The 21,152-nt window shown below is 47.2% G+C and overlaps 1 protein-coding gene across 3 annotated transcripts in view; it reads right to left on the bottom strand.

The window, feature by feature from the left end:
• Positions 1-21,152, bottom strand: part of LOC118080440 (proton-coupled amino acid transporter 1-like) — a 47,173-nt gene that overhangs the window by 6,393 nt on the left and 19,628 nt on the right. For all 3 annotated transcript variants that reach the window (XM_035105699.3, XM_060271629.2, XM_035105698.3), the window contains one exon: positions 13,655-13,824. In XM_035105699.3, coding sequence (XP_034961590.2) covers positions 13,655-13,824 — 170 coding nt within the window. The remainder of the gene's footprint in view (positions 1-13,654; positions 13,825-21,152) is intronic.

The raw sequence follows: 21,152 nt of genomic DNA, 5'->3' as shown, positions 1-21,152 counted from the left end.
GATGAATATGAGCTGAATAAAGAGCATGAAATTCACTCTCGACTCCGAGTATATTTCACTGGCGACGAGGATGGGATCCTGATGAGCTGACCGCCACCACGCACTGCACCGCAGCACCGCCACCTGCTGCACCGCTGCATCGCACCGTGCATCCAGGCTTCAGCTCCAGGACCCAAGGAACCCAGAATGGCAACCGACAGCAGCTTCTTGCCATTCAAACCAGCATCAGGAGACTGGGAAGGGTACGCCGCCCGTTTCAACTTCCTCCTGCAAGCGAAAGAAGTCACCAACGATGCCATGAAGAGGGCGACATTCTTCAGCGTCTGTGGAGAGGAGACGTTTGAAATCGCCCGGGCTCTCCTTGCACCTAGAGATGTCGCTACCGTCTCTTACAAAACAATAATGGAACGGCTGAAGGAGCACTTCTCACCACAGCCCTCGGTGGTAGCTTGCCGAAATGCCTTCTACGCAAAGCGGCAAGCCCCGGGGGAAACCATAACTGGGTTTGTGACCTCCCTCCGCCAAGCCGCCCGGTTATGCAACTTCTCAGAATTGGAGAACATGCTTCGTGACCGCCTCGTCGGTGGCCTGAGGGACGAGATGTTGCAACGACGCCTCTACGCCAAAAAAGACCTCACGTTCCAGATTGCTCTGGAGGAAGCCCTGGCAACCGAAGCCGCCGAGAGGTCAACGCAAGAGGCACGACCGGCCCCGCCATCCCAACCGAGGGTCTACCACGAAGACCTCACCGACGAATCCGAATCTGACAGGGAGGAAGTACACCGAGTACAGCGGCGCACTCAAGCAGCAGACACACCACAGCAGCCTCGACGAGAAGGAGGGAACTGTGCAAGCTGCGGGGAGAACCACGAGAGGAGGACCTGTCGTTTCCGCAACGCAGAGTGCAGGCAGTGCAGAAAATTGGGACACATCGCCCGGGTGTGTCGGGCTCGACTCACCCGTCGACAAGCATCAGATGACCGACCCAGGAGCCCCAGGTCACACGGCACCATGCACCAAGGCAACTCGACGGAGATCACGGACTACCAGGTATTCCAGTTGCCCCATCCCAGCACAGAGAAAATTTATATAGAGGTACAGATAGAGGGAGCCCCATGCCGCATGGAGCTGGACACGGGTTCAACTCTATCCATAATCTCGGCCCGAACATTAAGGGAACTGTGCCCTAATGGGGGTCCCAAACTAAGGCCGGCCCCATTCACCCTCCGGGACTTCCAGAAACGTAAGGTCCCTACTATGGGGGTGGGGACCTTCAGGGTGCAATATCGAGGGCGAAAGCAACAATTGGACTTGCTGGTAGTTAAGGGCCCCTACGTTAGCTTACTGGGACTGGCATGGTTTGGACCTCTGGGGCTAGCCGTTACCGGAGTGAACCGCACTAGCTTACAAGTGGACGTGGACACCATATGCAAAGAGTTTCCAGGGGTTTTCGATGGGGCATTGGGACGATATACAGGACGCCCCATTGCCCTACAGCTAGACCCCGCTGTACGACCCATCAGGCACAAGGCCCGCCGGGTCCCGTTCGCCCTGAAACCCCGCATAGACGAGGAATTGGACCGGCTCGTGGAGCAAGGAGTGCTGGAGCCGGTGCCCAACGCCCCCTGGGAAACTCCAATTGTCACACCCGTCAAGCCTAACGGTTCGGTCCGCATCTGTGCAGACTACAAATGCACCATAAACAAGGCTCTCACGGCCCATGCATACCCAGTGCCAGTGGTCAGCCATGTCCTCGCCACCCTGGCTGGGTCAAAAATCTTTGGCAAACTGGACTTGGCCCAAGCATATCAACAGTTGCCTGTGGACGAAGCCACAGCAGAGGCTCAGACGATTGTGACGCACAGAGGGGCATTCAGAGTTAAGCGGCTGCAATTTGGCGTTAGCGTGGCACCAGGCATATTCCAGAATCTAATGGACTCTCTCCTTAAAGGGATTCCTGGCGTCACCCCCTTCTTCGATGATGTACTGATCGCCGGGCCCACACCAGAGGAATTTGAGGACCGCCTCCGCTCCGTCCTGCACCGTTTCCAGTCGGCGGGCCTCAAGGTGAAGCGGGAAAAGTGTTTACTGGGAGTGCCGCAGGTGGACTTTCTGGGATTTAAGGTGGACGCAGAAGGGGTCCATCCAACCGGTGACAAGGTACGGGCCATTTGTGAGGCCCCAGCGCCCAAGAGCAAGCCCGAACTTCAGTCATTCTTGGGACTATTGAACTTTTACCATGCCTTCCTTCCCCATAAGGCAGCGGTAGCGGAGCCCCTACACAGACTCCTAGATAAAAGGGCCCCTTGGGTGTGGGGCCAGCGACAAAGGGCCGCATTCCAGGCAGTCAAGGACTTGCTCGTCTCGAACTCGGTCTTGGCACACTTCGACGAGAGGCTGCCAGTGGTGCTGGCATGCGACGCCTCTCCCTATGGCATCGGCGCTGTCCTGGGACACCAACTCCCGGATGGAAGAGAGGTGCCGGTGGCATACTTCTCCCAGACGCTTGCTGCAGCCGAACGAAACTACTCACAGATTGACAAGGAGGGTCTGGCAATCGTGAAGGGCGTAAAAAAATTCCATGATTTCTTGTACGGGCGGCCCTTTACCATAGTGACTGACCACAAGCCGTTGCTTGGCCTGTTTGCCCCCGAGAAGCAGACCCCCCAAGTGTTGTCTCCACGTGTCCTCAGGTGGTCAATTTTCCTTGCCGGCTACCAGTATGCACTAATCCACCGCCCTGGGAAGGCGATGGGCCACGCAGACGCACTCAGCAGGCTACCACTACCAGAAACAGGCCCCGACCCAGCGCCTGCGCAAGAGGTTATGACCCTGGAGCTGCTTCCCGACCGACCCATTCAGGCACAAGAAGTTGCGCACCATTCCACAAAAGATAGGGTCATCTCCCGGGTCCTGGACTGGGTGTGGCGAGGATGGCCCAGCAGCAGCCCCGGGCCAGAATTCGCTGGCTACACAAACCGCAAGCATGAACTGTCGGCCCACAAGGGGTGCCTGTTATGGGGAAGCAGGGTTGTTGTTCCCCAGCCCCTCCGCAAAAGGGTCCTCACAGCCCTACACGAGACACACCCAGGGGTAGTGAGGATGAAGGCCCTTGCCAGGAGTTATGTGTGGTGGCCGGGGATTGACAGAGAGATAGAGGCCTGGGTCCAACACTGCCAGACCTGCCAAGAATCCCGCCCGGATCCCCCAAGGGCCCCAGTCCAGCCCTGGGAGTCCGCCCGACATCCATGGTCACGCTTGCACGTGGACTTCGCTGGCCCCTTCCAGGGAAAAACATTCTTCATAGTGGTGGATTCCTACACCAAATGGCTGGAGGTCGCACTGGTACCGTCCACTTCTACGGCGGCAGCCATCCGGGTACTACGTAAGCTGTTTGCAACCCACGGGCTCCCTGACACCCTCGTCTCGGACAATGGAACCGCATTCACGTCAGAGGAGTTCCAGACCTTCACAGCGCAGAACGCCATCCGCCACATCCGCTCAGCACCATTCCACCCTGCCACCAATGGCCAAGCGGAGCGCATGGTGCGGACCACCAAGGACAGCCTCCGCCGCATAACACAAGGGGACTGGGAATACCGCCTTGCCGCATTTCTTCTAGCACAGCACAGCACCCCAAGTACAACGACGGGCCGGAGCCCAGCTGAACTACTCATGGGCCGGCGCCTTGCAACTAGACTGGACCGACTTCACCCCGACAGAGCTCAGGATGAGGTAGTGGTGGGGAAAGGCAGGAACCCCCGGACATTTGTGGCCCAGGACCCAGTGTATGCAAAGAATTTTGGGGCAGGCCCAGCATGGGTACCCGCCACAGTCACCAAGGTGACCGGTCCCGTGTCGTACGAGGTACTAACGGAAGGGGGGCAATGTTGGCGCCGCCACTGCGACCAGCTACGGCGACGATTCCCAGGAGGAACCCGGGAGGAGAGCGGGACAGAGGGGTCCCAAGGGGACAGCAGGGCAGTGAGCCCTGTAGAGCGAGAGGGGTGGGCAGGGGAAGCAGAAGCAGTAGGCACAGAGGGGCGCCCCGAGGCTGGAAGGACACCGGAACCAGAGTCACAACCTAGTGGTTCAGTGGCGCCAGACCAGACAGCCCCGGCACAGCCAGCAGCCTCGGAACACGAGCCAGAACCAGAACCCCTGACCAAGGAACACCCCAGGCCACAACGCACACGGAGGCGGCCAGCAGACCTTGGGGACTACGAATGCAACTTCCCGGGCAGGACTGGAACTTAGAGGGGAGGGGTGTTATGTACTGAGCTGAATCCTAGAACAATAGGATTCAGAATCAGCGGGAGCTACCCAATCCAACTCCAGGTGGAAGTGAATCCGCAACCTGATTGGCCTGCTGGAGCAGCCAATCAGGCGGCTGGCAGAAGTGAATCTGCTACCTGATTGGCCTGTAGGAGCAGCCAATCAGGCTGCAGGCAGAAGTCAATCCACAATATAATTGGCCCACAGGTGTAGCCCTGAAGTAGCCAATCACGCAAGGCCCATTGTGTAAATAATGTATATAAGCAGATGGTTTTGGGAAAAGAGCCATTCGTCTTCTCTTCTTCTCCTTGATGAATATGAGCTGAATAAAGAGCATGAAATTCACTCTCGACTCCGAGTATATTTCAGAAGGGGAGGGGAGGGGAGGGGAGGGGGGAGGAAGTACCTACCAAGCCTGCTCTTGCGAGAAGCAGTGGTGGGATCAGCGCCCCGAAAGGAGCCCTTTCGGAGCGCTGATCCCACCACCGGCTCTCGCAGGGGCAACCGTGGCTACCCCCCCCCCACTATTGCGAGTGGTGGCGGCAGGATGATTGCCCCGAAAGGAGCCCTTTTGGGGTGCTGATCCCTTTTGGGCTACCCTCCCGTTCTTGCGAGAAGCGGCGGCAGGATGAGCTCCGCAGCTGCTTGCCCCTCTGCCGCTGGGAGCCGGGAGGAGGGGTCTCCGGCTTGCTGTAAAGCCAGCGGACTGAGAGCTGTTTAAACGCTCCGCACACAGCGGGTAAGCAGCTCTCGGTCCGCTGGCTTTACAGCGAGCTGGGAGAAGGGACCCGGTTCTCGCTTTGCTCCATAAGGGGCACAGAGATTTTCCCTTGCTTTTTAAGAGGGGAAAAGTGTCTTATGGAGCAAAAAATACAGTTAAAAAGTCTATTAAATAATACAGGGGTGGGGAAAGCTGTGGCACTCCAGCTGTTGTTGGGATACAACTCTCATTTGCCCCAGCCAGCATGACCAAGTATCACAAACAAGGAGCATATGATGCAGATAATTTTTTCTGTTGGGCTTGCAGTATATTAGCAGGAGGCCTGTGTGGAGTATGCTGACCCACAGCAAAAATGTTAACCACAAAAGGAGAGGGGCAGCTATGGGGTAATGGTCTCAAAACAAGCACAGGCATGAAGCCATGGTTGAAAGTTGGCCAAAACAACACACAGTGCGCAGTGTTAACTGTCCAGATGTTGCATCCAGAAATTAAGCCCTGAAACTGATGCTCTGAAGTCACAGTGCATCATAGAATTAAGACAGAGGTAAGCCTTTGGGTAACATTAGCACACATTTTAAGGCACTCGTATTTCCCTCTTCCAGCTCCTTCCTTTTCTACTATTTTTTTTTTGTCAGAGGCCAAAGAAGCCGCAAACTCTACCAAAGACACATGCGTAAAGTATGCAGCAATGCACATGTTGTTGTTGTTGTTGTTTTGTTTTTAAAGATGCATTTCCCCTTTTCATGCCATTGCCCCCAAATCCCCTTTCTAGACACTCAATATACTCAATGCTGAGTTGATGTTGAGCCGTGACAGTGATTTTTTGATGACAGTTCCCCATATGTGAATGCCTCTCCCTCCCGTGAGGTGTCTCTGTCCCCCTCTTTATTTTCTTTCAGGAGGAATTTTACAACATTCCTGTTTACCCATGATTTGAATACTGAAAGTTTCTGTGCGTGGCAATCTTGAAAATATTTCTGTGAATATATGTGATTGTCTTTGCTATGCTTTTGATAAAATTGTTTTAACACATGAGCTTGCCACCTGGCCTTCTTTAGGAGGAAGTGGGAGGGATATAAATGTAATTCATAAAGTAATAAAGTAATATGAGCCCAGCCAGATGGGCAGATGATGATAATGATGATGATGATGATGATGATGATGATGATGATGATGATGATGATGATGATTGGAGTTCTAACCTGAGGATGATTCTGCTGCCTGATGCTTCTGTGGTGTTTTAAGGCATAGACAACTCCTGCTAAAATGAAGCAGTAAAAGAAGAGAATTCTCCATAATAAAGCTGGCTTTTGTTGGCAAAGAAAGTAGGGCACTTCAAAGAGAAGAATCACCATGACCAGAGAGAAGGAGGAATTGGTTTATTTCCTGAAAAAAATCCAGTGTGTTTTCAAAGTAGGATGTTGCTTTTCCAGTTTCTACAGGCTTCATATTATCAGTGAGAAGAATGCTCTCAAATAAGCCTGGGGGACTGGGACAAATCAAATTGTGAGAGGGAGGCAAGCAATAATGCAGTATTTTAAAATGAAAGACTTAGCTGCTTTATAGGTGACACGGTGGTGGGGTATTGGGGTGGGGTGAGAACTTATTTGAATACTTTTTTTAGATGAGGGATGGGAAGCCTGTGGCCCTCTTTAGATGTTATTGAGCTCCAATTCCCATAATATCTAACCATTAGTCATACTGGTAAAGGTTGATGAGAAGTGGTGCCCAGCAACCTCTGCTGTGCCACGGATTCCCTGTGATTGACAAGGTGGAAGCTTCCAAGGGATGCAGCAGTTCACTGTGATGGAGTTCGATTTTAAAGCAGCAAGCAAACAAGTCACAGACGCTCCTCCAGCCTTAGGGAAGCTTACAACAGCAAATCAAAAATGCATACATTCTCTGTTTAGTGTATGCAAGGACCCCTATCAGCTAATGCATCTAAAGTTTCAAGCTCCCATGTGTCAACTTGACTTGAAAGCCATCAATGATTGACCATTCACTATGACAATTAGATGGGCATTCCATGTCCAGACCCAGAGAACCTCTGACTGTAGTCTGCTGGAGACAAAATAGGGCTGCAGTACTTGTGAGTTTTTCAGAAGCCTAGGTTTAGCCACTAGTGGAGGAGATCATGGGTGCAAGTTACATAATTTTGAACACTGAATTTAATAGCCTGGGGCGGTGCATCAGTTCACCTGCTTCAACATGTGGCAAGCCAACTCTGCTCTGTTTGGGGACACTCTTCCTCATTCAGCTGAGTGGAGTTTTGGTCTTTACTCCAAAGTCCTGCCCTTCCAGAACCACAGCCGGACATCATTGACCAAAGCCCAGTGTTCTAATGGATGCCTTACACCAGGCATGTCAAACCTGCGGCCCTCCAGATGTTTTGGCCTACAACTCCCATGATCCCTAGCTAGCAGGACCAGTGGTTGGGGAAGATGGGAATTGTAGTCCAAAACATCTGGAGGGCCGCAGGTTTGACATGCCTGCCTTACACTCTTGGTGCCAGAACACAGACACAACAGAAGGTGCCTTCCCCCCACAATTATTCAATGGTAGCTATTTGACGGGGACAGGGGTTGAGGGCAAGCAACTTCCGTTGAACTCCACTGCCTTGGGACCAGAACACAGTATTGTCTGGAGGTTTAAAGGCTGTCTCAAGGCAAATCGTTAAAAATGTAGTATAAACACTGACAACTGGGAAACACTGGCCTGCAAGCGCTCCAGTTGGAGAACAGCCTTTACCAAAGGCGTCATGGGCTTTGAAGAAACTCGATCTCAGGACGCAAGGGAGAAAGATGCTAAGAGGAAGGCACGCTTGGCAAATCCACACCGTGATCAACTCCCGCCTGGAAACCAATGTCCCCACTGTGGAAGGAGGTGTGGATCCAGAACTGGCCTCCACAGTCACTTACGGACGCATTGTTAAAACCGTGTTTATGGAAGACAATCTTAATCGGCTACGAGTGATCGCCAAAGAAGAAGAAGAAGATTGTCTGGCCATTTCTCAACATTATCCACACATGTATCTACCAAAGAGACGTCCAAGTAAAAAACAAAAACAACGTGGGAATTCATTTTGAAGATAATCTTATTTTCATTTTATATGAAAGCAGTGCATTGTGTGTGACATCGAAGAGACAAGCTGACCTGGAAACACCTGGGAAGGAGCTTGTGTGAAACTTTGACAATTGCCTTCCCCACCCACAGCACACCTCTCAGATTTTGCCTTACAAAGCAAAAGCTTGTTTTGACTTAAGAAAGCAGGTTTTGAGGAGGACTGAAATGTGGGCTCTCCATTTTTCATGACTAAGGGCCTAACTTTTTAAATAAGCGTGCACAGGAAGGCCAGGGTGCACAAACAGCTACTGAAGGTGCCCTCGAAAGGGGAAAGACTATGGCTGTGGGTTAAGAGGAGGAACACGCTGATAGCAAGGGGAAATAAGCGGAAGCGGATTCATGTTCTCCCTTTCATCTCTACCTTCCCTCCATCCTCTCAAGACACAGCCCCCACCGGGGAGTGCTCAGCAGGACCAGCGGATTAGCTGCCTGTCAAAACACAGCGTCATGAGCCCCTTTATGACTCAACCAATTGTTTCATTTCACAGCAAACAGGATTTTAACGCCCACTTAAAAAAAATAAAAACAGATAGGCAGCAAAACTAAATTACCCAGCTGCAGCTCTTTAGCCCCCAGGAGACAGCGGTTATGCTTTCCATAGATAGCAATTCAAAGGGCTTTTAAACTAGACCTCTCTTTCCCTTTGCTTAGCACTTCAAAACCCAAAATTACATCCTCTCTTCAGACACCCAAGCAGTGACGCAGACATGCTTTGAGGCCAGGAGATCATTTCAAGTAATATTCATGCAACCCACTTAATTGCTTTTATCCTTGCTGAGAGCCCAATAAGCTTTTACTTCCTTGCCTCTGACGGCACAAAACCAATCAGGGATATCTTCTAGAATGGAAAGCGCCCTTGCCCTGAGCATCTTTCCAGCACAGGTCTACTCCCCACCACCACCACCACATCCGGGGGAATCATTTGCAACCACATGCCATCGGCTACCTAAATCCATCTCCTTAAATCTTTGCCCTTCCCTTTTGTTTGGCTCTGGATTCACCAAAGCCCATCTTTCTCAGTTACATGAACCTGCACCCACCATCCTGTTGGCTTTCCGACCAAGGCTGACAAAAATGTAAGAAGAGACTTGCTGGATCAGGCCAGTAGTCTAGTATCCTGCTCGCTCAGTGTCCAACCAGATGCATACGAGAAGCTAAAAAGCGGGACGTGAGCCCAAAAGCACTCCATCCACTTGTGGTATTCAGGGGCACAGCAGTGTTCCACTGTAATAGGAGTGACTGACAGTGCAATCCTACACGCTTCCTTGAGTTTAATTCAGTGGGAATTTACTCTCAGGTAAGTGAGGTCTGTAGGCAAAGAGATTACTTTCTAAATCAGAGGGTTCTATTTCAGAATTGTGTCTCCAGTCCACCTGGCAAAACCAAGTGTGAACAAAAAAATAAGCCATGCAAAGCAGAGCTACATTTAGGAGATTTTTTCTCTCTCTCTTTTGTTGTTGTTAGAAATAGAAGGTCCATGGTAGGAGAAGATGAAAGCATAAGGCACCATGGACCTAGAAACTAGGGTCTCTGGACTAGAATGCTGAGCCATTATCTGTACCACTCTTGTCATCACTCTGCAGCCAACAAAACTCAGGACAAAACTTGAATTGCAGCCTACCCACTGCTCAAGTCTGGTCTTACATTCCTAGCAGGTGCTGATTATCTCTCAAGTTATTATTATTCTTCATTTCATTTCTGTATCGCTTTAGGCAATGGGTATCTTACCAGATCTGTTCCATCAATGCCAAAATTATTTTCAACCTCCCTCTAGTTTGGGCCAGAAACTGCTCTTGTTTTTAAAAGCTCTCCACGGTGATGAGGACTAGAAGCATTTTTCTTATAGTGAATGGTTTACTTTTCATGAAGTCAAACCTTGCATATGATGCGAAGTCTACACCAGCAGAACGTATGTGTAGAGTTTTCTTCACATGCAGCAAGCGACAACTGTACAAGAACTCCCGTTTAACACATACATGTTTCTAGCATGCCAAACTGTTAAAAACCCATCTCCCCGGTTGGGTCATCTTATAAAATACAACTGCCTGCATTCTAAGATTACACTTCATTCAAAGAGGAGATAAAAAAGAAAGCAAGGCAAGCAGCTTTAACACCCCTTTTTGCTAACCACATCTTTTCTGTGACTCAGTTTCAAAGGAGGAACACTAAGTCATTTGAGAATAAACATGGAAAGGAAGGAATTAATATAACTGAAAAATAAACTTGGAGATGGGATAAATGGGATAAATAGATGGGATAAATCTTTATGAAGACAGTGCATTGTAAGGGGCAAAAACTTGAACTCCTGAACTTGCAGTATGAATGCAAAAAGTGCTGAGAGGACTGGAGCATCACTGCTACAGCCATCTGTGCCACAGAAGGAGAGCAATCTGATAAACAAACTGACGGCAGGATCTGCCGAATCGGCTTCAGGATATCAGTGCTGTTCTTATACTTCCCGTTCAACACAACACCAAATCAAGAAGTGTGGAGACCTGGCTTAGGTGACAGTCCTAACTCATCCTCCTCAAAAGGAATTTTGTTTTGGTGAAATTTCTTTTCAGTGGGTTAGATAGTCTCATTGTAATATATAATACAATACTTCTGCCTGCAAACCAGTTACTTTCTTAGATCAAAAATGAAATCTCTTTGAGCACTCTATGCAATCTGTGATGTAATGGCAGCTTCAGTTACAGCACAAATGCTCAAACTCTTGCACATCTGTGATCTCCAATGGTGCTGTGAAGCACCCTTGGACTGATGCATCCGTTTCTGTTGCAGAATTTGGCTTCTGATTCTAATTGTGCCCATTAGGGGGAAAAAACCAGCATTCATTGGATTAGTCTAGACCAGGGACATCCAACTCCCAAGAGACTGCGATCACAGAATAAAAAAATTGGCAGTTCTGCGATCTACTCACAGAATAAAAAAATTGGCAGGTCAAAGTTGTTGTACTTTTTGGGGGGAGCCAAGTCTAAATTGTCTATCTTTTTAGGGGTGCAGCTCAAAGTTGTTGAGCATTTTTTAGGGGGGGGCGCAAATACTTCTGCCACTTTTGGGGGGCACCTGCGACATAAATAGATGAACAGTAAGTCATCCCGCCAGCAGAAACTCCATCTTCCGTTCTTGAAATCATGCGCGGATAAAGGAAAGAGGGAAGGGGAGGGGCCGAATGCTCCCCCCCCCCCCCGCGGACGAAATAGAGACCGCGATCAACTTCTAACAACCAAGGGTCAACCTGTTGCTCGCGGTCGACCTGTCGGACATCTCTGGCCTAGACTATGGACCAGGGGTTCCCAAACTAAGGCCCGGGGGCCGGATGCAGGCCAATTGCCCTTTCAATACGTCCCGCGGACGGTCCGAGAATCAGCATGTTTTTACATGAGTAGAATGTGTCCTTTTATTTAAAATGCATCTCTGGGTTGTTTGTAGGGCCTGCCTGGTGTTTTTACATGAGTAGAATGTGTCCTTTTATCTAAAAGGCATCTCTGGGTTATTTGTGGGGCATAGGAATTCAGTCATTATTTTTTTTCAAAATATAGCCCGGCCCCCCACAAGGTCTGAGGGACAGTGGACCGGCCCCCTGCTTAAAAAGTTTGGTGACCCCTGCTATAGACCACCTTGGCTGTGAGTCCTGGAAGAGCTGCTCCCAGCCATGCAGGTCTTTTCCCACATGGCCTGGAATGGAGGGGCCCGGACTGACTCCAGCTACAAAAGCTGAGGTTGCTGAAGAGGTCAGAGACGTCTCTTAGTGCAGACCCAGGTCATGGAGCCTAAGCTTCCACAGCCACTGCCCACCATTGGCGGCAGCAGCACCAGATACGTTCTATGCTTAGGATAATATTTTATTCTCTTGCTAAATATTCTTTTTTAAACGTGCATTTCATACTTGAATGAGTTTGTTTTCTTTCGAAACATTAATTTTCAATACTTTATTTATTTATTGCATTTGTATACCACTCTTCATCTACTTAGCTGTAGACAAGGTTCGGGCAGCATCCTTTCTAGATTCCTCCTTTCTCCCTGCTGCAGTTAGGCAAGCTCTTTGCATCTGTGTGCACATGCATGAACGAGTGCACGTTGGCGAGGAGAAAATGAATATATTCTATGGCAGCAATGAACTTTGCCTGAAGCCTTTACGACAAGCCTCTTCTGGATTGTATCCAGCAGCAATTACATTGACGGTATGTGGTGTCAAGTGATACTGGCTGGGAGATAAAATTATATTGGATCTTAAATAGCATATGCAAGGCTTCCACCATTCTGACACTTGGGACCAGTGATGATCAACATTTGCCAGACTTAGTTTTATCTACCAACACTTCTTCTCAAGCTGGGGAACAGAGAAGTCAAAACAAAACTTGTCTGCCTATTTGTTACTTGCTCTTTTACAGTATTTTAATTTACATACCATTATGAACATCCAGATTTTAATACACCATTCTGACATCAATGGAACATTCCTCCCCCCCCCATTTTTTTGGGGGGGGGGATTTAAAAACACCCAGATTATGGGGCTTTCCAAATATGTATGGTATGTAAAATTTGCTGATGTAGCTCTGCATCTTCAGCAGTTATTCTGTGTTGCTGAATACATCCAGCATAGTCTATGTCAGGCATAGGCAAACTCGGCCCTCCAGATGTTTTGGGACGACAACTCCCATCATCCCTAGCTAAGACCACCAGTGGTCAGGGATGATGGGAGTTGTAGTCCCAAAACATCTGGAGGGCCGAGTTTACCTATGCCTGGTCTATGTAGTGTCAGATACCACAGATACTGTGTTTTAAGGAAGTTCTCTTTTATATCTATGAAAACCAATCTTGGTGGGATTTTGGCCTATCTCCATCTCCATTCTTTGATGTTCCAATTCCTGCCATATAAGCCCTTTTTATTTTCCCACAAAGGTGCCTGATTTGTCCTCTGGTTCTAAAATTATGCTATACACAATTTTTGTCAATGGCTTTTAGAATAAATTCATCCTTCCCACATTGATCTTCCCAAACCTCCAGAGTCAATTTTCATGGGGTCACAGAAGGACCCCATGGAGATTCAAAACCGCCTTGCCCCTTTGCCAACTGACAGGAACTCTAGATGGGCGTCAACTCAAAATAAGTTATAGAAATGATTTTTGTCACGGAAACCCATGCTAGCAACTTTCCCTTCACATTTACTGTCATACCTCATGTTGCGTCCGCTGCAGGTTACGTTTTTCCAGGTTACGAACGTGGCAGACCCGGAAGTGTTTAGTTCCGGGTTTCGCCGCGCTTACATGCGCAAAAGCACATGCAAATGGCACCCCAGAATGGATCGGGTCCACAACCTGAGGTACCACTGTACAAGGGCTTTTTAAAAAACTACCAAATAACTTCTTGTCAGCAGCAATCATTATTACTCGCTTCAGACACCTCAGCAAAGCGATCTCACTAAGTAGAAGCAGAACAAGCAGTCATAATTTAGCAATTCCCCTGTTCAGGACACTTATTGCGTGCCAAAATGGAATGGAAAATATCCGACCACTCTGATCTCTTACTCACATGTTACGCAGACCAAGGATGCCCTCAGCAGCAGATTGCACCATAATGCCCAGCGCTCAGGGACCTGAGCGATGGCCGTAGGAATGATTATTTCTGCAGGGACGTAGAACTGTAGTGCGTAAGTGAAGAAGATCCCAATGGAGTACAGCAGCTTGACAGACTGATACAACCTGCATAAATAATACAAGAACCGAGAGTTATATCCACTCATCCTCCCAGGTGAAGCATTTACGTCAAAACCAAAAAATGAACACAACCCAGCGACAAAGCAGATTTGGAATGTTTCTGCTCCCCAATCCCGGGAGTACCAAGGGACTCTGGCATGCAATTTCCATTTGCAGGGGAGAGAGAGAATATGAACACTGTTCCAATCCCGGGCTTTGCAGAAACCAAGCTTAACACGGAAAGGCACTTGCCCTGATCTAATGACTTCACTGCTGTATGATGAGGCATGGACCTCCTTGGGCAAGTAATGTCTTTTTCAGAGTCAAGAGGACAGATGCTGAAAAGCTATCTGTCCTTAAGTGATCTCAGAATCACTAAAGTTCTTCTTTCATAAATAATCACAAGTTCACGGGTTGTAAAAGTCAAGGGATTGTATCTAATCAAGTCATAGTCGGAGAAGACCTACAGCAAAATCAATGGGCTTAGGTTAAATGTGGGTCTACTTAAGAGTATAACTTAGTTGGAGACAACCTAAGGAGCCTTCTTTGAAATGGACACTGGAAAGTCTCCCCATTATGTACAGATGTTTGTCCGAAGGGTTAATTTCTTTCATAGACTCTTCCGTTTGGATTTTACTTTCATTAACGGAGCCTGTGAAGTGTCAGAAATCAATCTCCTAAAGTTCACCTCCGAGCAAAACAAGTGGATACAGCAAAGATAACAGCAGGTCATTCCACCACGACATGTGATTGCGCTGATGAAATCCATCAACACCAAAAAATTAGATGGCCTTGCTCAAAGACAAGAAATAGATATGAAGGATGAAGGGGTGTTTTGTTCTTCAGAACAAAAATAGAAACGAACAGAATCCTTGGAAGGAACTGAAGTTCTGCATGTAATTATGCATTTTCATTACTGGCTGGCTCAACAGCTGAAAACAAACGAGCAGGAAAAAATTTTCGGATACTCTGCAACGGCAGTGTGTGTGAATGGAGGATGAATTAAAACTTGCCAATATTGTACGGTCCCTGTGTAATTCAACAGTGCACTGAAATTTGGAATACTGTGCACAGCTCAGGATAACAGCGCTGTCTAGGGTAGTAAAGACAGCGGAGAGGATAATTGGGTGCACTCTTCCCACTCTGGATCAAATCTATGCCTCCAGGTGCTATAAGAAAGCTGCAGATATTGTGCAGGATAGTGTGCACCCCGGAAATGATCTCTTTCAGCTTCTGCTTTCTGGAAGCAGGTACAGTATAGGATCATTAAGACCAGGACTAGCCGCCTGAGAAACAGTTTCTATCCAAGAGCGATTTCGGTTTTGAATGCAGCGAAAGGCAGTCTGTGAGGGAGGGGCATCAGAGTTCTAGGGGGTAAATCAGGAGGGGTATTAGAGTTTTGTAGGGGGTAATTATGCTGATGGTTGTGTAAGTTTGATGTAGATGTTCAATTTCATTGTTCTGCATGGGACAATGACAATAAAGATTACCGTACCGTATCTTAGTTATGTATAGTGATCGCAGGGAAAGTGGACAGATAGGGGTTTTTCCTTACTACAGCACCCAGAGCCATTCAATGAAACTGAAGGATAAAAGGTTCAAGAAAGGCAAAAGGAAGCACTTTTTCCATGCACTATAGAGCTCACAAGATGGGGCAACAACCACCAACTTAGATGGCTTTTTAAAAGTCAGCAGAAAAACCCATAGAAGATGAAACTTAGGATTAGAAGCACTGCGGAACAACAGCAGGAGAGGACAATTGCTCATGTTGCTTATTTATTTTATCTTATTTTATTTACTGTACGTACAGTAAAGTTGCAACTTAGGTGCATCAAGCACCTGGCATTTATTTATTTATTTATTTATTTATTTATTTATTTATTTATTTATTTATTAATTTATTTATTTTTAAGGGAGCTGAAAGGGGGCAAACCCACCTGCCAATGCACCCAATGGGTTTTGACGATACGCAGTTTTGGCTTTACGCACGATCCCCGGAACCTAACCCCTGTGTAAGTTGAGGGCTTACTGTATATAAAGCTGCCCACAAATGTATATAAAAGCTGCCCACTGTTCTCTAGGTGGCTTGCGGAATGTTTTTTTAACCACAGCATCATGAAACAAAGCTTTGCTGCGGTATATTAAAAAAAACCCATTCTGGCAGTAGACTATAAACAGTGGTTCAGAATGCCCAAGAAGCATGTGGTTAGCCACTGTGTGAAACAGGATGCAGCCCTAGCAGGCCTTTGGTCTGCCCCAGCAGGGTTCTTTTTCTCTTTTAATGAAACAGGAAGTATTGATGGAAGGCACTGGGTGAGGCCAGTGAATGCTACATCCTATTTGGCTAATCTGCTTACAACAGGGATGGGGAACCTCAGGCCTGGGGGTGGGGTGGGGGGGGGCAAATGTTGCCTTCCAGGTCACACTCTCTTTGGCCCTAGCGACTCCCTTCAGATCACACACCTACTCGATTCACAACTTTCACCAAGCCTACTCTGCCCCCTCTTGGAGGGTTTTTGCCTGGACTTGAACTCCAAGAAGAGTTTCTTGCTAGCCTGGAGGATAGAGAGACATGTGTCTGTGTGTGAAGAAACTAGCCTAATGTACAAAGGTAAACTTCACATTCAACGCTCTGCACATTTCTGCCTTGCCCGCCGCAGGATGAGGCCCTTGGAAGGGGAGGATGTGATCTCCAGGCTGAAAAAAGGTTCTCCTTCCGCAATTTAAAAGAGGAGCAGGTGGAAAGAGGAGTGGCCAAGATGGTTATAAGATTAGCTGGACTGCAATAATCACAATTTCTGTTTTTCAAAAAAATAAAAAAATGAAGTTCTGCCCGAGAGCAGCTGTAACATTCTGGAAGTCTGCTTTCACATTGTCCAAAGAGGGAGCCAACTTTCAGCCACAATCACAAGCCAACATCGGGTTTTGAACCTATAATTTGGAGCCATATAGCAAGGGTTATACATACTGTAAACAATCCCTCCAAAAACACAACGATTACGTCAAGGAAGCCAAATTTACATGCCTGCAATTACGCAGATTAAAACCCAATTTGCATATACTTATTTTTTTCCTCTATAGAGCATCCAAATGTGTTCATGTTGTTTTGGCAAAGTGAATGAAGAAAGACGGGCGTGAAGATTTGGTGGGGGAAGGGAAGAGAAAATTTGACAGAGCACTAAGAAATCGATCAGGCCACTAAACCTGTAGCTCCACAGCAGCACCCTTCACTCCAATGTTTGAGCTGTGCCAGATACACCCAACTACTTCTATGATCAGTAACCCAAAACCTTTGCATTGCATCTTTCTGAGGAATTTCTATGTGCAGTTGAAAAGACGTTCGTCCCATCCTGCAGCAGCAAGCATGATTTTACCCTGACTTTATTTTTTATTTTTAAAGGAAAAGCTGAAGCATACCTTCAAAGTGCTTTTTTTATCAGTTTCAGTCATGAATATTTCACAGTTTTTGATCATTCCCTTTCTCCCACAGCCAAGCGCTCGCCAGCTTTAGCGCGGGTGTAAGTCCCATGCAATACAGACGTCATCGCCGCTTGCACTTTCACCAGCTTGGCTCACAGGCAAGCTATTTCAGGAGCTACCCATAGAGCATGTTTACGTGGAAGACAAGAGTGTTACGTAAAAATGGCAACAATCAAAAGTCAGCAAAAGAACAAACAAGCGAAAAGAGGGGAAGTGAGCCATCGGTGTGAAAGGAGCTGGATCTCAGTGTCCGGGCTAAACGAAACACTCCTTCAGGTATATAGGGCCAAAGCTGCTTAGGACTTTAAAGGTCAGCACCAACACTTTGAATTGAGCTCAGAAACATTGAACTACAGGAGCTGGACATTGAACTACAGGAGCGAAGAAAGAAATAAGATCAAAGTTAAACTAGGACTTGGTGAAAGGAACAAGGAATGTACAGAAGCTGAAGATATAAATTAACTAATGATAAAATAATAAGGAAAGAGTGGATCAAAGATTTCATACACAAGTGATAGGCATATAAGGAACTGAATTACTAAGCCAAGTCAAACAAATGAACTTTGAACTGAAATAATAAAACAATAAATTGGATTACAAAGTGATTATTTAATGAATAATTGAATCACTAACTAACTCTAAAGTGATAGCATAATGAATTGGATTACAGATTGATTAATCACTTGATTATTGAATTACAAAGTTAAGACAAACAAAGTTAAAATTAATTACGAATTGACTAACAACAGCTGAAACGTCAGATTATAATAAGTAAATATATCAGCTGCTTTACTGAAAATCATACGCACAATTTACTGGAACTAAGATGAATAATTCAGAAGGCAAATAATGAGTTGTATGTATTATCAAGGAACTAAGCAAGAAAGCGAATGAACTGGAATTCTCATTTGATTAGCATCCTAGAGAAAACAGAAATAAAGCTAATACAAATAGAAACTATTAAAGTGAATGGAAAGCCAAGGTAACAAAGGTAAGTGAATATCTAGAAAGCATGGGCCCCAGACAAGTGAAAGAAAAAGAGGACGGAGTCTCATATATTATCGCAATTTGGGGGGGGGGGAATCCAACAGATGTTTAACAAGGATATAAAATCCATGGAGGGAAGACTTCAGGAAGGGCTAAGTAAAAAAGAAGTAAAATTGACCCATGGATTATATAACAAGACAAACCTCTGAAACTCAACTTCCGCATAGATCTGGGGTGCATTTGTGCATGTAGAGCTCTCTCTGTCCTTTGGGCCTTGCAGCTTGCAATGCATGACAAAGCTCTAGGCCAGTGCTTCCCAATTAGGGGTCCGGGGACTCCTGGGGCTCCGCGGAACGCATCCAGGGGGTCCGAAGCCCCATTCCTTGCCTCCCCAACAACTAAACTTTTGTCATTTTTGCATGGTAATATCCTAGATTTCATGGTCTGTTTCAGCGCTGTGAGACTTTTCGATATATTGGCCAAAATCGCTTTCGAAATCGCACTGCGACAATGATTTTTGACTCGGCAATATGCAGCAACCCATCGCTCCTTGCGTGAGGGAAAGCAGGGCAGCCGATTTCAAGGCACCGTGGATATCGCAGGATGATCTTGGCTGATAACGCAGCTGCCTTCCCTCACACTGAGAGAAAACGGGACAGCTGATTGCAAGGTTCCGCCTCAAGGTGACAGAGAACGCGGCAGCAGATCGCCCTCACTTCAAGGCACCGTGGTGCTACCTTCCCCTGGCATTGAGGCGGAGCAGCTTTTCTCAGGCAGCTTCACGCACCCTCCCCAATCCCCTCTCACTCAAACCATGCAGTGGAGGTGACTTCCTCTCCTCCCCCCACCCATCCAAACTCCATGGCTGCTCCTTCCCTCATCCCCACGCCTGACCTGCACGCATTCCCACCCGATTTCCGTGACTGTTCCCTCATCCCTATGTCTGATCTCCAATTTCAGACATATATATATCAGAAAATAATAATAACAATAGTAATAATAGTAATATTTATACCCCGCCCATCTGGCTGGGTTTCCCCAGCCACTCTGGGCGGCTACCAACCGAATACAGCAATAAACATTTAAAACTTCCCTAAACAGGGCTGTTTAGCTGCTGATATATCGCAATGCTGAAAAACAGGTATTGCTCAGTCCTAGTCTGTTTTTTAGTATACCTAAAATCCTTTGCTTATTACATTTTCTTCAAAAAATTGTTTCGCAAAGGTAACTACCATAGAGTTATCAAAATTTTCAAAAGCAGGAAGTCCGTGGCTTGGCTTTTGAAAAAATAGGGGTTCCTCAGTAATTAGCTCAGTACCAGATTTACGTATAAGATAAACAAGCTATAGTTTAGGGCCCCACTCTCTTGGGGGCCCCAAAAAACAAAAAAAACAACAACTGGATGTACATTTCCAAAATATAAGATAAAAAACAAATAAAATAAAACCTACATACAGCAACAGTGTTTTGTGTTGTGTAGGCTCCTATGATGTAAGTAATGGGCCTTGCCTGCTAGCCTGCTCCCTAAAATATCACATATTTTGTTATGTGCAAATGGCTTTAGATACCTATTAGGTCCATAAATTACCATATAAAGGTAAAGGTAAAGGGATTCTTGACCATTAGGTCCAGTCGTGACCAACTCTGGGGTTGCGGTGCTCATCTCGCATTATTGGCCGAGGGATGGCGTACAGCTTCCAGGTCATGTGGCCAGCATGACTAAGCCGCTTCTGGCAAACCAGAGCAGCACACGGAAATGCTGTTTACTTTCCCGCTGTAGCGGTACCTATTTATATTATATAGCATATATTAATATATACTATATATAATATATAATTTATATAGCATATATTAAACACAAAAAGCAGCGACAATTTGTTGTTGACAAAGGACAGCTGGACATATAAAGGGCCTCGTTACCTTCAGTAGCTTAGGGCCTCATCAAACCTAAATCCGGCCCTGAATTAGCTAATGGGGAACCACTGCTCTAGGCTATTTTCTCCAGAAAGAGGAACAATAGGAGCTGCATATAAGGTCTGACTGATGGGAAAGATGTGGACCCAGAGAACTAGGCCTTCTGGTGATCTGAACAAATGCAATGAACAGTAGGAAAGAGGAGAAAGTGTTCCTGCCTTGCAAGGAACAGAAATAATATGCTGCTTGCCACAGGACAGGAACAGAATTTTGCACAATCCTAGGTGGCTTCAAAGTCCATGTTCAGCACAATCCCCGCCCCTTGCCCTGACTGAACAGTCTGTTCCCTGCCTTGCAAAAAAGGTCTCTAAGCTCCGGCAACGTAATGGAACACTTCCCTAAGGTGTGTTCCGCAGCACAGCAAAGCTTCCCAGTCCTAATTAGAAGTGCTGATGTTGCACATCCCATGCCTGGAAGTCATATGGCGTATCCACTCTGCCTACAGAGTTGTCCCCTGCCCATCTGCATGGCAGCCTGGTAGCAGTGGATACGCGGCGCAAAATGAGCTCAGAGCAAGCACCGAAATCCACAGACACAAGCAGTGCTGCCGGCAAAGAAAAAAGCCTGCATCATATCATACCTCTCCACCCCCAACGCCCAGCAAGGATTTCTTCCAGCACTTCTGGATTTAGATCAGGGGGCGGGGAGACCTGTAGCCCTGTGAGTGTTGCCAGACTCCAACTCCCAACAGCCCCAGTCCGTGTGACCAATGGTCAGGGAGCAGTAGTCCAGCAACATTTTGTGTGCCGCAGGTACGCCTAAAATACATATTTGAGCACCCTAAGGCACCTTTGTGACATGAAACAGCCCAAACCAATGAACGTCTAGTGATGGGGGGAGGGGGAATCGACCTTAACTCAGTACTATTTTCTGCATCTCTCCAGCCAGCATCA

Source organism: Zootoca vivipara, chromosome 2, assembly GCF_965207765.1.
Source record: "Zootoca vivipara chromosome 2, rZooViv2.hap1.1, whole genome shotgun sequence".
Classification (NCBI taxonomy): domain Eukaryota; kingdom Metazoa; phylum Chordata; class Lepidosauria; order Squamata; family Lacertidae; genus Zootoca; species Zootoca vivipara.
The sequence above is the reverse complement of the archived record's forward strand: the minus strand, read 5'-3'. Positions and strand labels throughout refer to the sequence as shown.